The following is a 17900-nucleotide window of genomic DNA, read 5'->3' as shown; positions in this document are numbered from 1 at the left end:
CTGAAATGACTGAACACTTAGAGAAAAAAATTCTGTATAAACATTGTAAACACATGCCCGAGACCATTTAAAGTACATTGTAAATAATATGAAATTTCCGTAATACAGCCTGTGGATTTCCGGACGTACAACTTTATGTTTCTTGTAAGGGCGGATCCAAGGGGTTGTCCGAACAACCGAGCGTACTGTTATCTAAAGGAACCTTTTTTCTAGGGGCGAAATTGTTTATATCTGGATTAATATTTCCAAAAGGCGAAACTCTTGCCTGGGGATGTTTTTTTCGGGGGCTGTCTCTCCGACGGAATACAAGACAAAGTGAAATTTTATGCTACAAAAAAAACAAAAAAAAAACAACTCCTACGTATTCAGTATTGTATTGTAGTAAATACTTATGGTGTGTTCGTGAATACCCTACAGGTTATCATTAGAACTGGTAGGGCCCACTCTACAATCATAAAAAATATATGTAAAAGTGCACTGTGAATATTAGAACCTCGATTCACTTGATATAGAATCAAGACGTCAAGCTACTTCAGTTAAGCAATTTCGTAAGAGTGTTAGCTCCAAAAATATCAACAATCCCAAACCACCGGCATATTTTTCCTATGGTACTCGTTTTCTGAATATAATTCATACCAAACTTAGACACACCTGTATTTTGAATTACGATCTATATAGACGCAATATTGTTGATTCTCCGTTATGTTCCTGTGGTATGAAAGAAGACGCTTATCATTTCTTCTTTATTTGCAGTAAATATTCAAATGCTAGATATAAATTAATGGATAGCTTGCTGAGGTTAAATGATCTAGTTATTATGGATGTCCACCTTCTACTTTGGGGTAATAATGCTTTATCTTCTGAGTTAAACAAGTGTATTTTTTCTTATGTTCAGTCGTTTATTCATGAAACCAAAAGATTCAATTGATGTTCAATTTATATTTTTGTACATTAATTTTCTACAATATTATATTGTTATATTTTTAAGGAAAAGAACTCGTAAGTTATTTGAACTTGTTTCTGATCCTTTTGTATATCATGTATGTACAATGAAATATGTTCAAAATAGAACCTCGATTTTTTTTAATTGTAGGTAGTTTGGTTGTATGTTGTATATAAAACGCTCTACCACTGAGCTACCGCGACCGATTTCACTCATATGGAGACGTCACCACTGCCGGTGAAGGGCTGCAAATTTAGCCCTATGCTCGGCGCTTACAATCTTTGAGCAGGTAGGGATCTTCATCGTGCCAAACCTGCTGTGACGCGGGACCTCGGTTTTTGCGGTCTCATCCGAAGGACCGCCCCATTTAGTCGCTTCTTACGACAAGCAAGGGGTACTGAGGACCTATTCTAACCCGGATCCCCACGGGATAATTGTAGGTAGGTAGGTACATGGTAGTGGGTAAGTAGTTAGTTTGGGGTAGTTATTTAGTTAGTTAGTGAGTAGGTGAGGGAGGGAGGGAGAGGCAGAGAGAATATACTTGTATATTGCATTGTATACATGTATATACAGTGGGAGAAGCCTGGTGACGATGAATTTGGTGCCTGTATGGATCGCAATTATTATTTCATTTCCAAATTAGGGTTTCATGGGGGCATGGTAATCAACACTCATGAGTACACACACACACACACAGATATATATATATATACACACACACACACACACACACACACATATATATATATATATATATATATATATATATATATATATATATATATATATTAATAGAACATGTCAACAGTGAGAAAACCCCTTGTTCAGAATGTGTTACAATATATCATGGTGACTAGATCCCTTAATTACCATACGTACATGTAGGTCTAATTACTGTGGTGTTCTATGAACTTACTCATTTATAAGATAATTATGTGTACACATGAAAATAAATGTAACATTCCATCTAGAATTCAATGCATACCTCAATTCGGGTGGCAAAGCCCTGGAAAATGTTGCTTGATCGGAGGTCAATATTTGTGAACATTGTATTTCATAGGGGGTCGGGAACGGACCATCGGAAGCAACATAATTTGAACATTTCGGTATTGAAGAACGATTTCATGACGCAATAAAATTCCTGTCCCAAGGATCCGCTCATAAAAAATGAATTGTATACTTTTTTAAATGTTTGCAGCTTTGCTATCCAGTCTGATATTAATTGAAGACACAAGTTTTGCGGCACAAAGTAGCTTTTGTATTCTTTTTTCATGACATTGTTGTAACAATCCATTATCCTATGTAAATGTACTATACAGTCCTAAATTTGATAACACGATTATAAAAAAGAAAAATATATTACCATAATTCTTGTGTACGTGATTTAAGTTAGTTTAAATTTGAGCATGATGCATAAGTTTTTCATTAATATTATCCTTTGTATGAATAATTAATCATATGCGGTTCTCAGTTTCCTAGTCTGTCCATGATGCGCTGCTGGCGGTCAGCTGATGGCCCCGGCCTTAGTATTAAATATATTGTACACACGGTACAGCTGTACGACGTTCAACGCGCACCTGCCACATCAACATATGCCGTTCAAACCCATTGAATTTGATTATAATCAATTGCATTATATATCCACTTTGTAATGATTGTATGGTAGTGAGAAAGAGCACACTATTCTTTATATACCGTATTGAAATAAACCTGTGTATGAAAGAAAGGATTGTATTCATTACAATCAAATTATCGTGATTACATTTCATGAGTATACAAAGGTTCACAATGTATCATCAGACACCAATATCCCATAACTCGTCTGTCCACAACACACACGTCATTCTTGCAGGATGTTTGCAACTTACTTAAAAAGTGCACATCTCTAAACTCACCTTCGCTGATAATACAATTGTTCCTCTCAGAGAGAGAGAGAGAGAGAGAGAGAGAGAGAGAGAGAGAGAGAGAGACTCGGTATAAATTTCAGTTATCCAACTTTCAGAAAGTTTAACCTAATAATGGTACTAAGGAATGGAACGATCAATTCAACATCGATATCGGTATTCTATAGAAATCTATTTTAACACAACGATCTGCAAATCGTACCTGTGTATTGTAGTCGTCATGTTCGGTCATTTCCTGTACGTGCATTGTACATGCGCGTGAGTGGGTCTCAGACGTAACCTTTTCGTCTTTTGTAGTTCTTTAAGAATCCGGATCCGGGTCATTTGAGTTTAGAATGATAAACAATTTTTTAAATTGGCAAGGACTCTCGGGATGTTTAATGAAGGGTTCAATTCGATCAAAAGGGGTGATTTTAAGATTTAAGAAATGAATCTTATAATTCTTTTCTTGATAGCGGAATCACAGGGAAAATCGGACGGAAAACTTCCTCAATGCGCTAACGCCAAAAAGAAAATAATTTTAAGATTCATTTCTAATCATTTAATTATGATTTAAATATTTTAAAACATTGAGTTTCAATAATTAAACATGATTTTGTTTTCATATTTATACGACGTATCAATACACAACATGAAGTCAAAGTCAGGTTTTCTTTGAGGCAGAAATCAAAAACACTTTTAATCTTCTTACGAGAGCGTTTTAAAAAACATATCATGGGCGATTGAAGTAATGGAGCCTGTTTTATACGGTAATGTATACATGTTAAATTTGAGGTTATAAAAATATATGGTTTACGGTGAAACTTGACGATATCCTTTGCATATAACAATTTTTACTAAAATTATCTCTTATTGGGCAAAACTTCTCAACAGCAAGGATAACAAACTGAGCAAGGTTATTTATATGTATGTACGTAACATATCTGATAAAGGTAAGATAACAAACCCTTTTTGAAAAGTCTTCTAGACATGCGTGTCGTCTCAAACATTTGGTTTTTAAATATGGATCACGCATTTATAACGCTATGTGGATTAATTAAGACAGGCTACGAGATCCATTTGTACGAAAATGGCACGACGATAAACTATATCTAGGGCTTCAAAGGGAGTGATTTACGGAATTCTAAAAAAAAAATTGAATGTGAGGAATATTTGACATTGTTAATAAAAAAATTGAGAATTTTGTTTGGTTAGAAAACCTTCTAAGCAGATGGCATTCGTTTATATATTATGCAACTGTAACAGAATTGAAGACGAATTTCATTATATTCTGGAATGTAAAGCATTGTGCATATTACGCAGATATTTTCTAAATATAGAAAATTGTTCTGCCCCCCAAACTAAAATAACTGTGAACTCATATGTATGTATATTGTAAAGATTCTGAATTTCAACGAAAGTTATGTACCGGTATGGGTTTTATTTTTAATCAATAACATTGACTGTTCACTTCATTTTCTCTCTGGTAGACCGCTGTTGTTGTACAGGTATATATATAAGTACTGCATGTACTATTCCACTGTTTGAGTGAAGTAAACTGAACTGAACTTCAAATATTTGAGTTCAGAACGGTATTTTTTATTAAATGGTAAAGACTCTAGGGATGTTTAATGATGGGTTCGAATCGATCAGAGAGGGTGATTTTATGATCACCAATCTGCCTTCTTCTTGTAATCTTCCTATGCTAACGTTTTAAAACCAGATCATGATTAAATATACCTCAGCATTGACAATAAAACAACTCTTTAAAACTGGAAACATCCTAACTTGACGCACCCGCTCCCGATCTTGTAAAACACCTGGATCACAGGTAGGGTACATGTACCTAGTAGTAAACGCGATCCAAGTGTTACGCGATATTGGGAGTGGGCGTGTGAAGTGCTGAGGACTTTCCACAACATTTACCACCAGGAAGATTATAATTTTTCTAAGGCTTTAAAGCTTCTATACTTGATATTCCCGCATCGTTGTGTTATTGTGACGTGTCTTTTTATTAAAACAGAATGGATAGAGCCTGCTCTGGATCTTTTTTTACTGAAATGTATGGTTGACAGCAACCCTGTGTATGTTCATTCATATATTTTTTTAATCAATTTGCCTTTAAATTATTTACATGCATGTAGTTTTATGAAATTTGTACCGTAAAAGCTATTTGCTAACGAAGATGAAAATGCCCATACCTTATCGTTGTTCATGGAGTCCCTGAATAGATAAAATAAACCTGAGAAACTATCAATTTTTCACAGGGGCTGGGGACCACTAGTCCACCTGTCAAATTTCCCACTCCTCTCAACACCAAACTCTGGACGCTACAGTCCGTTACAACTTTGTTTATACAATACCTGACGCGGCAGGCGAACTTGCTGTCATCAATCATGTTGAAAATATTTTCTATATACACCTCGACTTCATTCTCATTACCGGTTCACATTGGGACAGCAATCTTGGAATACATATGTATAGTTACGTAATAAATATACATCAGCGATAGGATATTTTTGACATTTTGTATTTAAGTTCTTGTGAATATCACTAAAGCTTGATCGACTTTTTATGTCTTAACAGCTATTGTTTCTGTAGACAGAAAAGTTGATAATGAAATCCGCAAATTAATGAAATTTACGATGAAACTGGCATTCCACAATTAATGAAATTTACGTCGAATGTGGCATTTCATGGACTGAAAGCAGTCACGATTTTTATTTAAAAATATATTTATATTAAATTTCATTCACCATATTGGTATGCGTTTGGTCATGCATCTCTGTTCAAATACACCCTCCCCGTCGTTGAAATCCACCAAGAACATTCTATGCATTAGGCCTAGATAATGCATTTAAAAATGCCACATTTCTTTTATTTAAAGTTAATGCTCTTATATCATTGCGTATGTCCATTACATACATGTACATTTATATAGTTCGGTATTGTGTGTAGGTGCTCTAAGATTTTCTAGAGTCAGCATTTAAATCACTCACGCCGATAACGGAGCACCGGAGCCCCAGTATGTTGATACACACGTGATCTATTTCAAAGTACAGTGTTTACAATAAATATAACTAACATGCATCGCTAAGGTCAGGTTGGGTGAATCACAAGGTATACTATTTAGTACGAGGAGGCAGTCCACACTACGCAATAAAACACAATATATACATACGTATGTGACAGAATTTTAAACGGCTCACCTGTCTCTCACTGGCCTTGCTTTTGTTTTATCCATTATTTACTCTCATCATTAAAAACCTCCTCCTACGCTTGGCTGTATGGGGTGCAATACAAGGAAACCCCTTACCTATCTAAAAATAGAAGCAAATGCAGTGTGGCTTGTCTGGGGATCATCTCAAAACAAACTGCCTAGTAAGCACTAGCCACAGAAATCGATTTTTCTGTGGAATTGTTCGACATTGATTTGTTCACTCTGTACTTCACAGTGCCGGTTTACGTAATACGAGCAGACTATTTGAAACATTTAACCTTGTTTTCAACTGCACGACAGCCAATTCGTAAGCCTACCAGTGTAGGAATTTATCACTGTTTAACTGCATGTTGTGTCACTCACTGAACGTCCTGGACTTCTGTAGGACATCCCCAAAAATGTTTAGGGGAGGGGGTCCAGAGTAAACCGCCCCATCCCTGTTGTGTTAAAGACGGACTGTAATATAATTCCGGTCTCCTCTTTGTTTTATTGGATACTGTGTATAAATACAGTGCTAACTCGTCAACGTCAACAGATATAGAATTCAGCACGTTATGTAACGTTCGCCACGTAAATTTTGAATAAGAAATGACGTGGATGACGTATAACATTGTACACATATACGTTCATGAAGAAATGAACATTGATAAATTACATCCCAATGACTGCAACAGGACGGGGGATGCAAGGTTTTTTTTTAAACTTGACTGTCTTCTGAAGGATAGCTCGATCAGATGGTAAAGCACATATATCTATGCATTCAAGAGGAGATCCCCCCGTTGAATTCCTTCCTTAAATATTTGATGCCGTAGCGCATACCCTAGCACTGGCATGAAAAGTGTTACGGACGATTACAATTCTGGATGCACTGCGAGTCTTCCGGAGCAACGACATCCACGGCGGGGAATGCGGCTGTCAACCGGGTTTAATGATACATGTAGTTCCAGGGGAGCCTGAATTCGAATCCCAATTTGGTCCGCAACAAATTTCTTCCTCCCTGTTACATTTCGTGCCGCAAACCATCCCACGGAACAGGCAGGATGAGAGCCTACCTGAGGAGGCGAAATGTTGTGATCTGACATGTTTGGGCTGTGGAGTCAGTCAACCTAGCTGAAGACTAATTCATTTCAGATACAAAAATATCTGCTAGATTAGAAGATCATTTTGCAGAATGTCGCAATTATGCGAATGCACTAGTACCAAAAAACATAAGCTATTGGATTAAATTTATGATATCTGATATCGGTAGACAACACCCCAAAAAATCGCACTACCATTTATGTGGATGGTTTTCGCGAGTCATATCAATTGATATAAGGGATGAATGGCATTTTATGCACCAATCTCCAGTCGCGTACATGTAGCAATGACAGAACCTAGCTAAAACATGTGTGCTTTGTTATATATATCTAATGAATGTATCATGGCATTCAGTATAACGAAACACATAGTGCATGTAATTGAGGGTGACACAGAAACTACATACACTATCTACATATCGTTTATGGGATTATTTTGTCCACTCATCTGAGCCCTATGTATCCATCTGCCTTAGAATATGCGACTACACCGCAGGAAAGCTTGAATACATTTTTTTTAAAAATCGCCCAATATATATCTATATCTCGCTCAGGTTACCAAAAAAGATACAAATCAATAAGATATCTCCCCCACATATTGTGTAAACATCGCATTATTATTATTTTAACGTCTATTGCGCAGATTCCCGCGGGGATCCGGGTCAGAATAGGTCCTCAGTATCCCCTTGCTTGTCGTAAGAGGTGATTAAAAGGGACGGTCTTTCGGATGCGAGCGCAAAGACCGATGCCCCGTGTCACAGCAGGAGTGGCACGATAAAGATCCTTCCGTGCTCAAAGCCATAAGCGCCGAACATAGGCTTAGAATTTGCAGCCCTTCACCGGTAATGGTGACGTCTCCATATGAGTGAAATATTCTCGAGAGGGACGGTAAACATACCGTGGATTGTCACACGCGAAGATGGCTTGGCCTACACCTACACTAAATCTCCAAACAGTCCTTCCTAATTCAATTAGGGAAATCCTCGCTGAACTTCCGCTAGTAGTACGTTCTTGTACTATAATTCGAAATTTTCCATAGTGTCACCCACTTCCACGTTAGTTTATACTAACCATACAGTTAGTGTCAAACCCATGGTAACGTTTACTGCTGATAAGAAGAACTTTAGACCACATGAACATTCCTGTAAAGCGTCAGGGTGTTTTTTTTTTTTTTTTATATAAAAAGGTTAAAAATCTTTTACAAAATGAGCTAAAACAAGGAATACCGACAAACAGAAAGATGCAAACACAAGATAATTGGAAAAATCTTATTAAATTCCATTTCTTTAAGTCGTAACTTCAACCGGTCACACCCGCCGTGGGCCCTATGTCCTGATCAGGCAACGGAGTTATCCGTAGTCAAAATCAGTTATGTACAGTCATACTTAAGCAAAAAAAAAATTCAGTGTTTTATTTACGGTTTAGGGTGGCCTTTTGCAACAGTTTACAAATTTTTAGGCCCATTGTATTACATCTACTATATACTCTATGTAATCACGGTGTTGTTTATGCTTATCAAATAAAGATACTATCAACATATAAATGTCTTTATTGAGTAATTGGGGTAAACACAAGTATAAACTAACATTGTATAGCAAATTACTTGTAAAAAATGATATTCAAGAAAAAAGTATTTATGTAGGCAAAATTGCATACCAAGTGCGCTATACTTCTTTGTGCTCTATTCTAATGATTATTTTTGTGATATTCCCGATTGATAAAACTGTATAGTTGTATATTGTATAAGGAAAGAAGCTTATGATTGGTGTGTGACAAATTACGCTGTAAATCGTAGGATTCAATTCCTTTCTTTAATGTTATATCTGTGGGGATCTGGGTTAGAATAGGTCCTCAGTATCCCCTTGCTTATCGCAAGAGGCGACTAAATAGGGCGCTCCTTCGGATAAGACGCAAAACTGAGGCCCCGTGTCACAGCAGGTGTGACACGATAAAGATCCCTACCTGCTCAAAGGCCGTAAGCGTTGAACATAGACGTAAATTTTGCAGCCCTTCATCGGAAATGGTGACGTCTCCATTTAATTAAGTCAAATATTCTCGAGCGGAATGTTAAATGGTATACAATCAATCTTTAATCTTGTAATCAAATTTCTAAAACATCAGCCTGACAGACACATACATCTAATGTGACACATGTAAATGTGGTTTATTTATTTGTTGGTTTATGATAGAACATTTGAAATTTTGTGTACTTCATATCCAGAGACCTCGATCATGCCGCTTAGGTTAAGTACTATAGGCTGTGCATGGCGCGAAAGGCCGCAATCTCTATTGTGCCAACATGACCTCCATTTTTAATATAAAAATCAAAGGAGAGAAAGAATTAAAAAAAAAAACATGCCATCACTCTCACTCCCGGTGGCATGGTAAAGAAAATGTCACCTCAACATGTTCCAGGATCAATGAGAAATGTGCCCGGTGAGAAGCTGCTATACAGCGACCGTGACAATATTGTACATTGAACTAAACATATTTTATTGCAACGTCGGAACCCACGGGTTTTCTCTCCGTTAAACTGAATTGCATTGAATGCAGTTTTTTAACGGAGAGAAAGCCCGTGGGTTCCGACGTTCATTTTATTGAAGAAACATTAAAAGGATTAGGAAGTTCAGAAACTTCTGTAGCCCTCTCTTGTGGTAGTTTTACCTTCATATGACTTATGACTATCGGTAGTTGAAAGCGGAAACACTGTATTGATTTCCAATTAAAATAGTTTAATCTAATTAATGACCAAAGAAAATGTGTATGTTGCCACCTTTAATATCGGTCAACATCAGAAAAGCACAGATTTTAGTACAACAGAATAATAAAGATAGATAAAAATTTGTTAAAATGACAATTTTTTAATGTCAGCAGTTTAGGAAAACTGCTTATTTATCAATAGGGCCTATGTATAAATTAATTGTAGATATTAGAGAAAACATTGTATAATAGACATACAATAGAGGAAATATATATCTGCGTAGGAGTTATTGCCCTTGACAACATTTCTTCCCATTTAAATAATTGGTTATCTGTGGAAAATATAAACTTTTTCACTATCAATAGTTAACCTTTTTTTTTATCCAATGAATAAAATTCTTCTGAAAGGTATGCAGTGAAACGAGTTGTCTCTCTTTCGTTTCACCACGTGCCGGTTCTTGTAAACATTAGAGTTATCTGTCTTGATCTGAAGTGAAAATGAAAGCAACGATCACCTGAAATCAAAGTAAGATAGCCTGCACAGTGCCTACGTTTTTTCTTAAAATTATGTAGGCCAATATCTATGTCGGTAGTTAATGAAATGTGTGAATATATATGTGTGTATGTGAGAGAGAGATAGAGACGCCTAGCCTGGACGTGATACATGAATACGTGTATCTAAAGGCTATTAGATAGTCTTCCTGTAAATTAATTATTCACAAATAGTTTGTGTACAGGAAGACATTTAAAAAAAAAAAAAGAATATATTTATACATTTAAAACATCGAGAGGCTAGCATGTACCGATGACTCATGTTGATAGATGGATGGGTGGGTACCCTATATATAGATAGATCGTGTAGATTTTACTTCTTTTTTTATATTGCAAATATAGATATACTGCAGTCTTTAGAAAATCCACTGATGTCGTCTAAACTAAACAGAGAGGGTTAAAAAAAATGGAGAATGCGACTAGTACATGTATATCGCAAAAGGAGGGCGCTGTTGCTGCTGTCACTTGTCACCGTAGCCATCTATATTTTACTAATGATGAAACGGGAACACACACATGGCGACGGAGGGACATATACCCCCATTCAAGCTGACGCAGTGTTCTTCACTCGTTCACACCACGACGAATCTGCGATCGAGCAAATTCTGGCAAATATCTCGTGGAACCATGTGGACCCACGGAGGACATTTAAAATGAACGTCTACCTCAGTGACGAAATCCCCGTAAATCGCCCAGTTCCTGATTCCAGGCCATTAAGGTTAGGTCTTGTATGCAATCTTCACTGTACTGATTTCACCGTCTGTTAGGTGTCCTTATCGATGGGTTCTATTGGGTCGGTTATCAAGTCCTGGTGTGTATTTTAAGCCCTTTTACACACAGTAATGTGTCCTGATATCTCTTATAAAGTTCCACAATGTGCGTGACTCATTAGGTGACTGTACAAACATTTTCGCGTCAGATAGGGTACCGAATGAACCCTTTTGAAATATTTCCTGTTATATTAATCCATACGTACGCATTAGGTGAAATCAAACACTCGATAACATGATCCATGTTGATTTTTTTTTTTTTTTTTTTTTTAGATATCCAGAATCATACAAATTGTAATATATGGATTCGACTAAGACTTGTACTCATTTGTCAATTTACGTCGAAAATTTTAATTTTGATACACACTTTGTACAATATGCCCCACACCGTGGGGATCCGGGTTAGAATAGGCCCTCAGTACCCCTTGTTTGTAGTAAGAGGCGACAAAATGGGTGGTCCTGTGGATGAGACAGAAAAAACCCCGAGATCCCATGTTACAGCAGGTGTGGCACAATAAAGATCTCTCCCTGCTCAAAGGCCCGTAAGCGCTGAGCATAGGCCTAACTTTTGCAGCCCTTCACTGGCAATGGTGACGTCTCCATATAATAATAATACATGTACCATATTTATATAGCACCCTTTTCATACACTATATACGCTCATAGGTGCTTTACAATGCATATATACCTTACTACAGAATGTTATACACATAATACATAGAAAATAAATAAAACATTAAAAAGCAATGACATAAAAGGCGTTATCACATGTAAACAGTCCGTAGCTGTACCTATCCTGATTGTACATTTAAAACATGAAAACACAAGATACCATAAATATGCTAGATAAGAATAAACATCAGTTTCAGGGCGTATTAAAATAATAATAATGAAATACACACACGCACACGCAGCATATAATGTCTCAGTTATAATACATTAAAACATAGGATTTTTTAATATATAAAACATCACAAAATGGTACTCGAAAACTAAAACACACAGTCAAAACAGACAAGATAATCTTAATGCACTGAAACAGCAAACACGAATGACTGAAATGATAGAAACTAGTCCTGTAAAACTTGATGAAAAAAATGTGTTTTCAGTGACTTTTTGAACGCACACAGTGTTCTACAGTCCCTTACATATTCTGGAAGTGCATTCCACAGTTTTGGAGCTATAATTCTGAAGAACTGATCCCCGTACGTAACGGTTCGACTTTTTGGAAGAACTAGAGTGATCGATTGTTTTATAGACCTAAGATTTCGGGAAGGCTTATATACCTCTGGTAATCGTTTGATATAAATTTGACACTCATCATGTAAGGCTTTGTAAGTATGAGTATCTTATATTGTGTTCTATACTGCACAGGCAAATAGTGTAGTTCTCTAAGTATTGTAGTGATATGGTTGTAACGAGAGGTCCTGGATATGAGACATGCGGCAATGTTCTGAATATGTTGGAGCTTGCTCAGGACTGTCTTTGGAACACAAACCAGAAGAGCGTTACAGTAATCTAACCTTGATGGAACTCGGGAGTTCACAAGAGATTTAGTTGCTTCTGTTGTTAAATATTTTCTGATGTGGCCTATTTGCCGCAACTGTGCATAACAAGATCTGCTGACAGAGTTCACTTGTTTCTCCATATCCATCTTAGAGTCAAACATGACACCAAGAATTACATTCATATATGTGAAAAATACTCTAGAGGGACGTAAAACAATATTTAATCAATCAATTACTACATCGCCCCATCTCTGTGAAACTTTTGAACATTCGTAATACCATAGGCAGAATATAGTCAGGTGGTTATGACCCTATCCCGTCATCACGCGGCCTACTGATTACCCAGAGTCTATGTTTATTTTCTTTTTACATCTGATGTTTTGAAAGTACCCTAAACTTGAATCTTGAAGCATATTCCGCACTCATTCGCAAACACGTGAGTGCAATTTAGTAAACGTGATTAACGGCCATGTCCACGAATTTACTGTTCGGATAATTCGGCATTGTTTACAGTGATATTTATAGTACCCGTTTTATATTTGCCTCTAGATTTTTAACTGAAATTAAAGTTTGATGCAATGTAAACCACAGGCAATTGCATCGCTTGGGGTCGAATTTACTATATAAAGAGTAAAGGTATAGAACTCTAAACATAGGGTACCCAAGTTAGCTGATGTAAAAACAATAAATTAATTGATATAAAACTCTACTTTGTATTTTAATTTATTCATACATAATCAATCTACATGACTACCAAAGTTCATCCCGAAATTCCGTATACTTCCCAAGATATGCAGAAATGAACTCGGAAAAATGCCTATTATTTTTTGGTTGACTTTTAGCTGGGCCCTGACACTATACGACTACACAGAGTGTTTGAGCATTGCAACAAGCTATCAAATAGAATGTGCAGCATAAAATATCATTTCTAAAATGAATTTCTTACCCCAATTCATAAAATGAAGTCCGTAATAGCTCCAAGTGACTGAAATTTTTTAAACCGTCTGTACTTTCACAATCCCAACCATTAACGGTAGTTACGACTACATGTAATTACCCAAAAGAGATGGAAGGGCCCATAACGATTTAGAGACTCAAATACTAATATTTATCAATATTGATTCATTATAGTACATAAATTATGCTAATAACAAGTCTTTATAAATATACAAATGTCTTATGTCTATTTTTAACTAAATCACATTATCACAGGTGTTCGACGATTGATAATAATGATGTCAATGTGGGTAGTTAGTGGCACCGATGAAAATGCCTGATATTAAAATGAAAGTACAGACGGTTTAAAATTTTCAGTCACTTGGAGCTATTACGGACTTCATACAATACTAGATAAATGATTAAATCGATTACTTTGTTTAATAAATGTATGAATAAGAGAGATAAGATATTAATTTTCCTTATTTGAAGTTTGTCAATAGTGAATATTTTGTTAAAAATAATTAGATTTAATATGCTCGGTAAGGTTCTATAATAATATACATGTGATACCTGTTGAAATGATCATAGTAAGCAACACGATAGGACGCCACCAATAACAAATATTCTCATATTCGGGCACCTAACATACTGTGAGAAGTAAAATCACTACTACAGAATATAACATAATGTTCAACATAACATAACATGATGCTCAACATAACATAAAATAATGTTCGAAATAACAGAACCTAACATAATGTTCAACAGAACAGAACATAGCATAATGTTTAACATAACATAACATGATGCTCAACATAACATAACATAATGCTCAACATAACAAAACATGATGTTCAACATAACATAATGTTCAACATGACATAACAATGCTCAACAGAACAGAACATAATGTTCAACAGAACATAACATAATGTTCAACTTTTATTCAGTGTCAAGCTAAAGTAAAATGTTTTTGTGTAAGAACAGAATTTTTTAACAGTGTCGTGTATTTGCATTGACGGATCAAGAGGGGGGATTCCAGAAGTTGAACATTTGCTTTTAAAAGGTAAAAAAAAAAAACCCACACATTTTGAGGGTGAACCGTGGCACTCCTTTGAAAACCGAAATTTATGGTACATTTTGTAGACTCCCCCTTTAAACAATTCCTGGATCCGTCCCTGATTTGAATCCCTTGCCTGATATTCGTTTTGTTTTGAAGTTGTAGCAGTAGAACATGGCCCAGGGATTTACCCCTAACCAGCGTAGTGATTACTTACCACAACGAATGGCCCTCTGTGTTAGTTCGCACTGTCTACTCTGTTATACAGCGAACTCCAAAGCACCTTCTGAATCAAATCATCCTGGTGGACGACGCCAGTACGGGTAGGAATTTTTGTACATATATTAATTATAGATACATGTAATTTAGAAGATCCTGGTGGGCGACGCCAGTACGGGTAGGAATTTTTGTACATATAGATACATGTAATTTAGAAGACCCTGGTGGACGACGCCAGTACGGGTAGGAATTTTTGTACATATAGATACATGTAATTTAGAAGACCCTGGTGGACGACGCCACTACGGGTAGGAATTTTTGTACATATAGATACATGTAATTCAGAAGATCCTGGTGGGCGATGCCAGTACGGGTAGGAATTTTTGCACATATATTATAGATACATGTAATTTAGGAGATCCTGGTGGGAGACGCCAGTACGGATAGGAATTTTTGTACATATAGATACATGTAATTTAGAAGATTCTGGTGGGCGATTCCAGCACGGGTAGGAATTTTTGTACATATAGATACATGTAATTTAGAAGATCCTGATGGATGACGCCAGTACGGGTAGGAATTTTTATACATATAGATACATGTAATTTAGAAGATCCCGGTGGGCAATACCAGCAGGTTAGGAATGTTTTACATTGTAAATACATGTATGTAATTTAGCGTGGATTGATATGATATACTATTTTTTACTGACTAAGTGGAGTTGTACATGTACACTTACACGTCAATGTATAATGCATTTCCGTTGTGTATACACTGTATCTTACAAGATTAACAAAATCATCACGATATTTGCAAGACAAGGTTTTTAGTCAAGTATGAATTACCGAAGTGTTATCGATTACCCCAAAATGATAAATACAATAATTCTTACTGATAAAGATGGTACAGTGAAACATTATTAATCCGACATGCACTGGGAGACAAATATTTTGTCGGAATACACAGTGTAATGAACAATAAAATTAAGAATGAAAATAAAGGTTGAAATGACCAGTGAAACGGATTACAGTGATGTCGGATTAGGCAGTTTTCGCTGTATAATGAATATTACAACGCATTTATTTTTGCCAAATTTGATTTTTTAGAACGCGAAACTCGACAAGGAACTAATTTTCTAAAGACTTACCTTGGCAGTTCTCCTATAACTTATCTCCGATTGGACGAACGTCAGGGCCTTGTTAAGGCCAGACTACACGGGGTCTCTGAGGTCAACTCGGAGGTCGTGGTGTTTCTAGACAGTCACATGGAGGTCAACTATAACTGGTAAAATTCAAAGTAGTTTTTAATTCTTGTTGTTCGGCAGTAAAACACAGCACTGAAAATGTGTTAATTCATTGTTAGGAGTGCATTGTTAGCTAATGGTATTGTGTAAACCAAATACACTATAACTCATTAATGGAAAGTGAAGATAATGATCAGTGAACAATCTCATAAATTCCATAAAGAATACAAAATAAAGAGTTGGGCAAACACGGACCCCTGGCTTAATCCCCTGTTGGCCGGTCACACCCGATGTGAGCCTTCTGTCTTGATCATGTAAACGGAGTAATACGTAGTCAAAATCAGTGTGTAAAAGAACGGCCTAACAATCGGTATGAAACACGCCAGGCAACATTTGACCAAATGACAGGTTGTATATGTATTTGCAAATAAGATCATTACATATAAAACGACCATAGAATAAACAAAATGTTAATTGTTTAATTGTCTCATATGAAGTGAATGCTTTCAATAAAATGGATCAATTGTTAGACTTAATGAAGGTTTCCGGGGAAAGTGATGTCTCCAATATAGCTCACCTGTACGATTTTAATTATATGTGGAAGGTGTTATCTCCTGTACACGCTTAACCCTGCGGCGAGGATATCAGGACTTGTCTTTTCGTATGTTCTTGTATTATTTAGTTCGGCCTTGTGTAACCTACATGTAGATTGAACTTGCATTATTTATCCAAGTTTTATCGTGAAATGTTTAGTAATGGTACCTTCTATAGAGTTGTTGTCTCATATTATTTTTCAAGATTACTCATGGCATTTGAAGGTCACTAGATGAGATATTCCATTCTATACAAGATTTAAGTAACACTTCTTATTTGAGTTTTGAATGTAACGTAGAAATGAAACTTTGGATAACATATGGGTTCCTGTTGATTTTTCACAACGGTGAAGGTCATTAGAAAGGGATTGTCTAATTACCTTTACACTTATCTAGTGTTTTGAATATTGCTTGCATTCTACGTCAGTGAAACTTACATGTATCTATGCCGTGTTATAACATGCTCCAGATTTCTATCAGTTTTCAAGGTTAAGTGTAAAAGGTCAAGGACATTGGAAGGGGAACTCTGAATTTCGTTGTTTTCTAACGTGTAAGTGTATCTCATATCCAATTTCAGTTACGCCTTCGTGGTTCCTTTCTTGTAAAAAACCGGTCTTTTTATTGTTTTAGGTCAAATTACAAGATGTTTGGAGGGTGATTTTGAGAATGTTATGTAGCGTAGGGGATGTCCTGCTTTGTGGAGTATTTAGTGGATGTCGTTATGCTCATCTGACCTATGGTCATCATATGTTGTTAATTGTATTAACATTTTCGATTTATCTAGAACCACTGAATCAATTTCATTCAAATTTGGTACAAAGCATTCTTTGGTCAAGAGCTTTCACAATTGTATAAAAAAAAAAGAAGAAGAAGGGTTATACCCCCTTATAAAAGTACATGTACACGATATAAGAAAGTGAAATACAATGGTTGTTTTTAAAAGCAAAATAATATCTTTTTTTAAGAACCAATAATTTGATTTTTCTTGTAACACGAAATTTTATTTGTTTATCTGACTTTATCAACATTCTTTATGGCGTATTTAAGTAAAGTAACCCCGGGGTAGGGGCGGAGCCCCAGTACGTCGTTTAAAGTTATATACAGAAGGGGGAAGCCTCGTTATTAATCTTCGTGGATCCCTTCTTATGAGATCCGAAAAAGTTAAACCATACCCAACGTTTATGATATTCT

At 36.1% G+C, this 17900-nt stretch overlaps 2 protein-coding genes across 4 annotated transcripts in view; one reads left to right on the top strand and one right to left on the bottom strand.

Moving 5' to 3' along the window:
• LOC125649527 (polypeptide N-acetylgalactosaminyltransferase 1-like) overlaps nucleotides 1-17900 on the bottom strand; it is a 53227-nt gene that overhangs the window by 30774 nt on the left and 4553 nt on the right. The window contains exons 2-3 of the mRNA XM_048877101.2: nucleotides 16021-16154; nucleotides 6036-6146 (exon numbers count right to left, since the gene is read on the bottom strand). The gene's annotated coding sequence lies outside the window, so the exon portion shown is untranslated. The remainder of the gene's footprint in view (nucleotides 1-6035; nucleotides 6147-16020; nucleotides 16155-17900) is intronic.
• LOC125649525 (polypeptide N-acetylgalactosaminyltransferase 13-like) overlaps nucleotides 1099-17900 on the top strand; it is a 52571-nt gene continuing 35769 nt past the window's right edge. The window contains exons 1-4 of one of the 3 annotated variants that reach the window (XM_056165562.1): nucleotides 1099-1383; nucleotides 10720-11095; nucleotides 14814-14977; nucleotides 15980-16157. In XM_056165562.1, the coding sequence (XP_056021537.1) occupies nucleotides 10791-11095; nucleotides 14814-14977; nucleotides 15980-16157 (647 nt within the window). In that variant the 5' untranslated portion in view covers nucleotides 1099-1383; nucleotides 10720-10790. Of the gene's footprint in view, nucleotides 1384-10280; nucleotides 10352-10719; nucleotides 11096-14813; nucleotides 14978-15979; nucleotides 16158-17900 lie in introns of those variants that run through there. The other 2 variants (XM_048877094.2, XM_048877096.2) reach the window with 2 other exon arrangements.

This window comes from Ostrea edulis, chromosome 5 (genome assembly GCF_947568905.1).
Source record: "Ostrea edulis chromosome 5, xbOstEdul1.1, whole genome shotgun sequence".
NCBI classification, from domain to species: domain Eukaryota; kingdom Metazoa; phylum Mollusca; class Bivalvia; order Ostreida; family Ostreidae; genus Ostrea; species Ostrea edulis.
Note: the sequence above shows the minus strand (reverse complement) of the source record. Positions and strands in the feature narration are given on the sequence as shown.